General features: G+C 48.5%; 1 protein-coding gene and 1 pseudogene across 1 annotated transcript; both read left to right on the top strand.

Moving 5' to 3' along the window:
- The first annotated feature begins 362 nt into the window (after positions 1 to 362).
- LOC103345689 (uncharacterized) lies at positions 363 to 6,430 on the top strand. The gene is made up of 4 exons (XM_070059314.1): positions 363 to 445; positions 800 to 1,572; positions 1,647 to 3,356; positions 4,069 to 6,430. The coding sequence occupies exons 1-3, from the start codon at positions 363 to 365 to the stop codon at positions 1,832 to 1,834; spliced, it is 1,044 nt and encodes a 347-aa protein (XP_069915415.1). The 3' UTR covers positions 1,835 to 3,356; positions 4,069 to 6,430.
- A 1,844-nt stretch (positions 6,431 to 8,274) lies between these two features.
- On the top strand, positions 8,275 to 9,657 carry LOC100350703 (5-azacytidine-induced protein 2 pseudogene; annotated as a pseudogene).
- The last annotated feature ends 905 nt before the right edge of the window (positions 9,658 to 10,562 follow it).

Below are 10,562 nucleotides of genomic sequence, written 5' to 3'. Positions count from 1 at the left end.
AATGTAAAACAAAAAACAAAAACAAAAACAAAACAAACCACAAAACAAATTTCAAGCAAAGCAAACTTGCCAAGGACTAGCTGCGTTTATGTTCATTCAGCCCCATGGAGGTGAATTTTGTTTCTTTCCCTTCATAAGACTGGGGCACTGTGGGTATCAGGGACTTCAAGCTAAGTCTGGGCATGGTGCAATGTGCCTTCTCTTGGCTCCATCAACCATCCCAACATGGAGGCTCCAGCTGCTCTGAGGAGAGGGATCACATGTTTGGGTTCTGAATTCAATTGAGACCTAAAACCTAAAATAAGTGTTCATAACTTACATAGAAAAAGTGTAGGCATGCCACACATGTTTGGGGACGAATGATGAAATGGACAGCTGTGAGGACAGACGTCACTTACCTCAGTGCCAGCAGAGTGGAGATGCACCTGCCTATCCCACCATTCTTGTAGGTAGACCTGGTGATGATACCTGGACAGGAACCCTGGTTGCTCAGTGAGTCACCATATACTCAGAGTCCCTCTGCCAAGGGATTCAGCGGTGAATAAGACCAGATGTCTCTCCTCAAAGAGAGAGGGTGGAGGAAGAATAGAAAAATAGTTAAATAAGTAAATCTGTATAGTTCCAGAAAAGAAGCAGAGCAGCAGCCCAGCCTTGAGATTGGGGAGGGGCAGGAGAGGAGGGATGTAAACAAAGGCAAACTCCCTTAGTTTCCATTCCATTGCTCCCAAACTCCTTCAAACCCTTAGGGAGCACCGGCCAGCTCGCTAGGCTTGTGCTGGGTCTGGACTCCATTTCCCAGAGTTCCTCGGCGCCTAGTGCGTGGGTGCACGTCGGAGCGCGCCTGCGCGCTGGTGGCTCCGCGTCCCGGGGCAGCGGAAGTTCGCGCAGTGTTCAGAGCCGGGGCTATTGCTCCACACGTGCTTGCGGGGGTCTTTTGCTGTACACCTTCCATTCCAGGCAGTTTGCGAGCGCAACACCCGGCCGGCCCCGCTGCTTCTCCTTCCGCTGCTGTCGCTGGGTCCGAGGCCACCCCCACGCGCCGGGGACTTTGCCTGCCCCTCACGCTCCGCCTTGCTGCACCTGCGTGTCCTGGAGCGCGCCGCCGGGCTCCCCGCCAATTCCCCCGGCAAGTGCGGAGACCAGGGAGGGGCGTGGACGCGGGTGCGAGGGCGGCTGGCGGCTCGGGGACCCGGCTTTGGGTGCGCTGCCCAGCGAGCCGGCGCCCCGATCCGGGCTGTGGCGGCTCCGACCGCAGCCTTCCAGCCTCCCGGCGCCCCGCGGGCCCCGTCCGCTGCTTCCCTCCAACTTTCCGTCATGCATTTTGTTCTGGGGGAGCCTGGCAGGCGAGAGGACGGCGGAGGAAGGCAGCGGGACTCCCCTCGTCCATATTTTCATCGAGCCCCGGTCCCACTTTGGCTTCGTGGAGAGAATGCCCTCTGGCCGGGCTTCCTGGTCAACCCTGCGGCGGTTCCCGCGGCAGAGCGGGGCTGGTGGCCCCCAGCAAGGAGCCCGGGGCGGCGGGCAGATGGCTCAGCCTCGCTGCCCCCACTCCGCACGCGCACAGCCCGCAAGGTGGGGTTCCCACGGGCACTCGGGGCGGCTGGGGCTCCGCGGGCTCCGCTGACTTTCCCCCCTGTTCTTCACAGCCCCCGCAGTGCCACTCCCCGCTGGTTGTCCTACAGTCCCTGCAGCTGGAAGTAAGGGGGTCGCCGAGTTTTCTTATTTTCTGTTCGGTGCCAAAGCCCAAGACATTTTTAGCATTGGGGGCGCATTAACATCAGATTTGCACAAGGACTGTGGTCTGCGGAAGCCTCTGGACAAGTTGTTGGCGTGACATGTAGATGTAGCAGGAGACTGATGGAGGGGCGGGATAGCGAGGCTCTTAACAGGAAAACAGCTTCATTCATTCATTGATGGGTGGATGCTCGGCAGACCCAGAGGGGACTTTCTCCAGAATCTGGGCTCTACAAACAACTCTAAAGTTTGGCCTTCGTTTATGTTTCTTCAGTACATTTGGTTACATATTGACTGGATAGTGGCCAGCTGTAGGACTGCTCATACAGCCATTACAGCTGCCGGCATCAGATTAACTTCCGCTGACTAGTTGTGTTAATTGCATAGGCGGTGGTTCTCAGAAAGCCCTGGCTGCCCTACCGTTTCTGCCTTTAGCCGCTTTTTTTTTCTACCTAAGGGGAGAGAGTGTCCCTGCCATCATGAAGAGGTAAGAAAGAGGGAAAAGAGAAAAGTGCCTGGCTCATCCCACAGACACTTACATCGGATAAGCTATTGCTGACTGATTTTCTTTCTCTCTCTTCCTTTTTTTTTTTTTTTTTAATTTATTTATTCACTTGAAAGGCAGAGTTGCAGAGAGAACGAGCAAACTCTTCATCCACTGGTTCACTCTGCAAATGGCCGCAGCAGCTGGAGCTGCGCCGATCCGGAGCCAGGAGCTTCTTCCCTGTCTCCCACTTAGGTGCAGGGGCCTAAACACTTGGGCCATCTTCTACTGCTTTCCCAGGCCATAGCAGAGAGCTGGATCAGAAGTGCAGCAGCCGGGACTGGAACCAGTGCCCATGTGGGGTGCCGGCACTGCAGATGGGGGCTTTACCTGCTGTGCCACAGCGCCCGCCCCACTGACTGATTTTTGGTATAGCAAAGTTTTCACCTGAATAAGCAGGTTTGAGTGATTCACATGTTCTGTTAGAGTGCTTGGTGCTGTCACCAGATGGCTAATGAAAAGATTTATTTATTTCAGAGACAAAGGTAACAGAGAGAGAGAGAGAGAGAGGTCTTCCATCTGCTTGTTCACTCCCCAAATGGCCACAACGGCTGGAGTTGGGCCTCTCTGAAGCCAGGAGCTTCTTCCACGTCTCCCACGTGGGAGCAGGGCCCCAAGCACTTGGGCCATCTTCCACTGCTTTCCCAGGCCATAGCAGAGAGCTGGAATGGAAGTGGAACAGCCAGGATTTGAACCGGCACCCATAGTGGATGCCAGCACCACAGGTGGAAGCTTAGCCCACTACGCTGCAGCGCCAGCCCCTACCAGATGACTGATTTTTGAAGCTCAGTGAACAGGGTAAAGCCATCAGGGAGTCAAAATAGAAAGGTGCTCCTGGATTGGGGCGTGCTGTGGTGGCAGCGTGCCGCCGCCTCTCCGCCCTGGTGCGTTGTTTTTGTTCTTTTCTGCAGTATGTTTCCCACGGCAGTGCTCGTGTCCTGCTACTGTGTGAAGAGCTGCCTAGAGACAGCTGTCGGCCCACCTGCTGAAGAAGCGTATTGCATGGATGTTCATCTGACTGGGAGACGGCCGAGAATAGGATGTGTCAACTTGGCAGTTGTGCTCCTGGACTTGCTAGGCAAGTCATGTAACATCTGGGAGAGAGAATTGTTTTTTTTTTAAAAAAAAAAATGAGGTACATAATCTGGTCATTCAACATTGATGTCTCCAAGATGTCAAATGAGGAAGCCGTCTGATGATGTCCATTCATCTCCCCATTAGTAACAGTCATTTTTTTAAAGATTTATTTTATTTATTTATTTGAAAGGCAGAGTTATAAAGAGAGAGGGAGAGACAGAGAGAGAGATCTTGTATCTGCTGGTTCACTCTCCAGATGGCCACAACGGCCAGGTCTGGGCCATGATGAAGCCAGGAGCTTCATCTGGGTCTACCACATGGGTTCAGGGCCCCCAGGATATGGGCCATCTTCCACTGTTTCCCAGGTGCATTAACAGGGAGCTGGATAGGAAGTGGAGCAGCCAGGACTCGAACTGGTACCCACATGGGATGCTGGCATTGCAGGCGGCGTCTTACCCCATCACACCACAACGCCAGCCCCATGGGTTTCACCTAGAATGGGTCTAGACCAGAGCCAGCTATGTGTGGATCCCAGGAAGTTGTGGGTTGATGTTTTCTGAATGGGAATCCCCTGTTACTGCTGCCCACTGGATCCTGAAGCCTGTGGTGTCTGTAAGCCAGAAACATGGAGGCCCAACCACTCAGGGCTTCCCTTCTCTCTGTGGCTTTCTTCCCCGTCTCTCATTCTCTGCTGTTTCTGCTGGTCTGCACAGGCGGCCTTCACCCTTGTGATGCAAGACACCTCTTGGCCTCTCCACCTGGGAAGACTGCATCTGTGTGACCCTGTCCACTGGCAGAGCCTCTGATGGACTTGACACCGGGCACCTTCAACACGGACAACTTGTCCTACTTTCCCAACGCTCTAGCATTCCCAGCCTGGATGGTTTTGGCGCCCCTGGCTGAGGTCAGCCGGGACACTTCCAGGCCTTGTGAGCAGGCATGAGCCTTTGGTGAATCAGTCTTTGTAGACAACCACGCGTGTGTTCCATCCACTGGTGCTTCCTCTGCCTTTGCCTCTAGGTCCATCAGTGAGGTGGAGTTCCCAGGCACTTTTGCCGATGGGGATTTCCCCCTTTCCTGACTATATCTTTGCCTTCAGTTTGCTTCCCCAAGTCTAGATGGCACTGCAGTCAGCATGGTAGGGGTTTGCCATCCCTTTTCTTCCACTAAGGACCGGACAAGCTGTCAGTCAACTTTTATGCCAGAGCTGCTGTGAGCAAGTCCCCCCGTTTGCTCTTCTAGGGATATGGCTTGGGGTCACAAGTACAATCTAACTCCTCTGTTCAGCTACGTTGGTGAGCCCCAGATACTCTTATATAAAATGGGAAGTGGCAAATGATCCTTGCCATACCTTACAGGGCTACTGAGTTGGAAAACAGTATACAGATTTAAAAAAAATAGATATTTTTTAATTTGAAAGGCAGGCTTATAGAGAGGGAGAGACAGAAAGATCTTCCATCAGCTGGTTCAATCCCCAAATGGCCACAATAGTCAGGGCTGGGCTGGGTTGCAGCCAGGAGTCAGGAACTCCAGCTGGGTCTCCTGCATGGGTGGCAGAGGTCCAGGTAATTGACCCACTTCCAGTGCCTTCCCAGGCACATTAACAGGGAGCTGGATCAGAAGTAGGGCATCTGGGACTTGAAGTGTGTTTTGTAATCTACAAGTAACCAAAAAGCAGCTGCACATATACACTAAGTGTTTGGATATAAATATATACACACACAGATATGCTTGTCTAAAGAACAAAGTGGGGCTGGTGCTGTGTCTCAGCGGGTTAGTGCTCTGGCCTGGGGTGCCGGCATCCCATATGGGTGCCAGTTCAAGACCCGGCTGTTCACTTCTGATCCAGCTCTCTACTGATGGCCTGAGAAAGCAGTAGAAGATGGCCCAAGTGCCTGGGCCCCTGCACCCACGTGGGAGACCTGGAGAAAGCTCCTGGCTTTGGATCAGCACAGCTCTGGCTTTTGCAGCCAGTTGTGGAGTGAACCAGCGGTTAGAAGACCTCTCTCTCTGTCTCAACCTCTCTCTGTAACTCTTTCAAATAAATCTTTAAAAAAAAAAAAAAAAGAAAAGAAAAAAGAACAAAGCAGTACTTGGGGACTAAAATAGCTTCTGAAACACCTGAGTGTAAATGTGCAGGGAGGCCTCTTTTTTTTTTTTTTTTTTTTTTTTTAAGATTTATTTATTTTACTTGAAAGAGTTACACAGAGAGAGAGAAGGAGAGGCAAAGAGAGAGAAGTCTTCCATCCAGCGGTTCTCTCCCCAGTTGGCCGCAACGGCCAGAGCTGGGCCAATCCGAAGCCAGGAGCTTCTTCTGGGTCTCCCACGTGGGTGCAGGGGCCCAAGGACTTGGGCCATCTTCTACTGCTTTCCCAGGCCATAGCAGAGAGCTGGATTGGAAGTGGAGCAGTCAGGACTCGAATTGGTGTTCATGTGGGATGTGGGTGCTGCAGACGGCAGCTTAACCCGCTGCACTATAGCACCGGCCCCAATGGTAAATATTTTTAAATAATTCAAAAAATGCTGGGTTATAAGTTGTGGATCAATTCAAATATAGTATGAAGTGTTTATAGACTAGATAGATTAACCATTTGACCATTTATTCATGATTGTTAATGTGTTATTTGCTAACATTTTAAATGATCTAATTTATTCTATCTAGTTTTAACTAGCATATCTGTGATTATACATTATTAAATATGTATTATTCCTATTTTTATATTTATGCTGTGATACTTATACTGATTACTGCTGGTATATGTGTATTTCTCCTTGCAGTAGTATGTGTTTGTGACTCATGTAATTTGCTACCCTGTTTAGGTGCATACCTATTAAGAATTACCAGGTATTTGGAGAACTGCTTGAATCACTACATCCCATGTAATTTCCCTTAAAGTCTAAGCCTGAAATGGATATAGCTAGTCCAGATTTATTTGGATTAGTGTTATTATGGTATATAACTTTTCATCCCTTCAAAATGCCTATCTACCTTTTTAAGTTTGTCTTTTATTAAATTTTTTGTTAAATTGACAAAATTGGACATATTTGCCATATTAAAATGATGTTTGAAAGTAAGTATACATTGTGGAATGGCTACATTCAGATAATCATAGTCACTACATCACATCCCTATCACTGATTATGATAAGAATACTAAGAATATAATCACAATATTTTCCATAGAATACATTTTTAATAATTATTGTCACCATGTTGTACAATGGGTCCTTAAACATATTCTTCCTAGGTGACTGAGGTTTGTTAACCTTTGATCAACATTTGATGACTATACATTTAAAATGGGTTGCTCATTAGCTGTTGAGTAATACTACTTTTGATCAATGTCTAAGAAATTTATTTCAATCTCATTCTTTTCCTTAAGGCCTAGCAGTCAATTGAAATCCTTCAGTTTCATTAAGATTTTATATTTTAAGTAGTTCAATCAAGAAAAGTGGGTTGGAATAGTTTGCTGTTTGTAAGAGTAAGAAGTAAATATTCTACCTACTTCATCTAATCTTGGGCTAATAGATAGTTAACCCCTCATAGTGCTCCTGGATAGCATAACAAAGATGTGGAGCCACCTACTAATCTGTTCAACACATGTTTCAGGCCCCCAAATGATAGCAATGTTTTTCAAACATAATCAGTTTGTTGGTAAGGGAACAGTAAAATGAGCATTTTCATATGTTATTAGTGGGAGTATGTATTAATTATACTGCCAGAAAGCTGTCTAGGGGCTGCTGCTGTGGCGCAGTGGGTTAACACCTTGGCCTGCAGTGCCGGCATCCTATATGGCACTGGCTCGAGACCCAGCTGCTCCACTTCCCATCCAGCTCTCTGCTGTGGCTTGGGATAGCAGTAGAAGTTAGTGCAAATGCTCGGGCCCCTGCACCCATGTGGGAGACCCAGAAAAAGCTCCTGGCTTTGGATTGGCCCAGCTCTGGCCGTTGCGGCCAATTGGGGAGTGAACCATTGGATGGAAGACCTTTCTCTCTCTCTCTCTCTCTCTCTCTCTCTCTCTCTCTCTCTGCCTTGCCTTCTCGCTCTGTGTAACTCTGACTTTCAAATAAATAAAATTTTTTTAAAGCTGTCTAGAAATATGTCAGTAATTCCATTTTTCAGGTAACTATAGTATAAAAAAGTGAGCCAATGTAAACCAGGATTTGTGTACCGTTATTCATTTCAGCTTTGTTAACAAAAGCAAAAAATGTGTATTATCCTACACAGCCAGGAGTAAGATTAACTAAATAAAATAAAATACATAACGTGCCAGCACTGTGACACAGCAGGTTAAAGCCCTGGCCTGCAGCGCTGACATCCCATATGGGCACTGGTTCAAGTCCTGCCTACTCCACTTCTGATGCAGCTCCCTGCAAACGCACCTGGGAAAGCAATAGTAGAAGATGACGAGGCCGGACCACACGGGCTGGCCCGTCCAGCGCACGGGTTGCTGGGTACTCTCACGAGGCCAGCCAACACGGGCTGGCCAGGTCGACACACGGGTCGCTGGGTACTCTGATGAGGCCGACCAGCACCGGCGGGCAGGCCCCGCACGAGGGCTGCTGGGTGCTCTGACGAGCCGGCCAGCACCGGCGGGCAGGCCCCGCGCGAGGGTTGCTGGGTACTCTGACGACGCTGGCCAGCACCGGCGGGCAGGACCTGCGCAATGGCTGCTGGGTACTCTGACGGGGCCGGCCAGCACCGGCGGGCAGGCCCCGCGCGAAGGTTGCTGGGTACTCTGACGGGGCCGGCAAGCGCCGCCAGGCAGGCCCCGCGTGAGGGCTGCTGGGTACTCTGACGACGCCGGCCAGCACCGGCGGGCAGGCCCCGCGCGAGGGTTGCTGGTGCTCTGACGAGGCCAGTCAGCGCCTGTGGGCCGGGTCTCGCACGCGGGTGTTGCTGGGTAACGGGCCTTAGCTGGCGGCTCCTGCCCCGCTCGCCGCTCCTTCCAGAAGCTCCAGGGCTCCTGCCAAAGGGCGGGTCCGCGGAGGGTATGGAGCAGCGGCAGCTAAAGACATGAGCGTTCCTCCACGGCGCACCTACAGCAGTCGCCTTTGCTGGAGAAGCGGCCTGGTCTTCCAGGAAAGCGTGAGCCCTGGTGGCCCTTGGCGACCCTGGGTAAAGGAAGCCCGGTGGCCTCACCTGGGCCGCCGCAGGCTGTCATGGATGCGCTCGTAGACGATGATATCTGCATTCTGAATCAGGAGAAAGCTCATGAGAGAGATCCAGTGATTCCAGTCTCAGTATATTCGGGGGATGAATCTGTCGCTTCACGCTTCGCCCTTGTCATTGCGTATGAGGATATCAAAAAACGCCTTAAAGAGTCAGAGAAGGAGAACTCGTTCTTAAAGAAGCGAGTAAGGTTTTTGGAAGAAAAGCTTATAGGCACTCAGTTAGATGAAGAGACGTATTCTGTGGGACGAGAACAACTAAATAAGGCTTATCATGCATATCGAGAGGTTTACATTGATAGAGAAATTTTGAAGAACACGCTGGATAAAATGAACCAAGACAACTCTGAACCTCTGAAAGCATTGAATGAACAGCTACAGTCTAAAGAAGTAAAACGCCTTCAGCTAAGAACAGAAGTAGGAACTCAGTAGGTGATGAGAAATTCAAATCCTCCTTTAAGGAACTGGGAATTGGAAAAGTTGAACTGTGACCTGATGATCCATGGTTTAGAAAAAGAGCTGGAATTGGTGAGGAAAGAATGTAGCGATCTCAAAATAGAGCTACAAAAGGCCAAACAAATGGATCCATCCGAGGAAGACAACCTGAAGAACAGTGCTCTTCGAAGAGCAAGCATTTCAAGGGATAATATGCAACAGTGTACTGGGAACTGAAGAGGGAAATGTCTGACTTACATCTGATGACTCAAGTACAAGCTGAACGGCTAAGAAAACTGAAAATGCCAACTGCATTCAAGAAAGCCTGTGCCCCACTAACCTGCGCTGAAGACCTTGGGAAAGAGCACAAAACTCCACTTGACAAATTTTACTGCATCTTATAAAAGACATGTCTCTCTATCACCAAATAGCAAAGCTGTTTTCACACTACTTCTTCCCCTTTACCAGGAGATATAAAGATTTTATCAAAAAAAAAAAAAAAAAAGCAGTTCTCCAATCATGGATAGATAATGAGAGATCTATTCCTAACGGTAGAAGATAACTCTTGGGTGTTCCCAAGCCCTCCTAAGTCAGGTGAGACAACATTTAGGGAAACTAAAACTCTGCCACTACCCAATCTGCCATCATTGCAGTTCCTTGGATCGACATAATTAAAACTGCTTTTATAAGAATGAATTCTGAAGAGATTCCTGATTGTATCATGAGGATACTTTATTTCTCAGTAGCTCTCCCAAGAAATTATTTAGCAAACTGGATTTTTGAGTAAATTTTTGCAGGGTTCTTCAGTGTATATGTTTGAACACACTGCATATTATATACTTGATTTTTCCATTGTGAAAGAAGAGTCCCCTCCAGCTCAGTATTCAAAGAATTAGATATGTGTTACTATATTAATAAATAAGGTATGTTTCAAAAAGGCAGTTCTGCCTTTGATTATAATTGTAAAATTTTGCCTCAAAGGAGACATTTTTAAAAAAGATTTATTTACTTATTTGAGAGGCAAAGTTACAGAGAGAGGGAGAGACAGAGAGGTATTTCATATGCTGGTTCACTCCCCAAATGGCTGCAATGGCTGGAGCTGAGCCAATCAGGAGCCGGGTACTCCTTCTGGGTCTCTTGCATGGGTGCAGGAGTCCAAGCACTTGTGCCATCTTCTACTGCTTTCTCAGGCCATAGCAGAGAGCTGGATCAGAAGTGGAGCAGCTAGGACTCGAACCAGTGCCTGTATGGGATGCTGGCATTGCAGGTAGAGGCTTAACCTACTATGCCACAATGCCAGTCCCAGTAGACATGGTTTTACAAAGTGTATGAAATCCCTAAATATCCATTTATGAAAGTAAAAAAAGGCATTAATACAAGAAAAAGTGTGTATGTGGCTTCTGATTGCATATAGATCAAATGGGAATGCGATTATATTTCTGTTGACTTCATAATGCATAGGTATGAAAGATATCATAATAGAATAAAATATATAGGTTCAAAAAAAAAAGAATACAGGAACATGAGGATCTCAAGTCAAAAGCTACATCATAGTGAGACGCCTCAGTGCTGGCCAAATGTCTCCTGCTTACTTTTACTTT

This window comes from Oryctolagus cuniculus, chromosome 16, assembly GCF_964237555.1.
Source record: "Oryctolagus cuniculus chromosome 16, mOryCun1.1, whole genome shotgun sequence".
In the NCBI taxonomy this organism is placed as follows: Eukaryota; Metazoa; Chordata; class Mammalia; order Lagomorpha; family Leporidae; genus Oryctolagus; species Oryctolagus cuniculus.
This window is presented reverse-complemented; position numbering and strand designations above follow the sequence as displayed.

Bases quoted from the DNA above. Each gene is read 5' to 3' on its own strand.
- LOC103345689 (XM_070059314.1), top strand. From the start codon at position 363: ATGAAATGGACAGCTGTGAGGACAGACGTCACTTACCTCAGTGCCAGC. The intron at 446-799 runs GTAGGTAGACCT...TCCATTTCCCAG, and splicing joins CTGCCTATCCCACCATTCTT to AGTTCCTCGGCGCCTAGTGC. The intron at 1,573-1,646 runs GTGGGGTTCCCA...TGTTCTTCACAG, and splicing joins GCACGCGCACAGCCCGCAAG to CCCCCGCAGTGCCACTCCCC.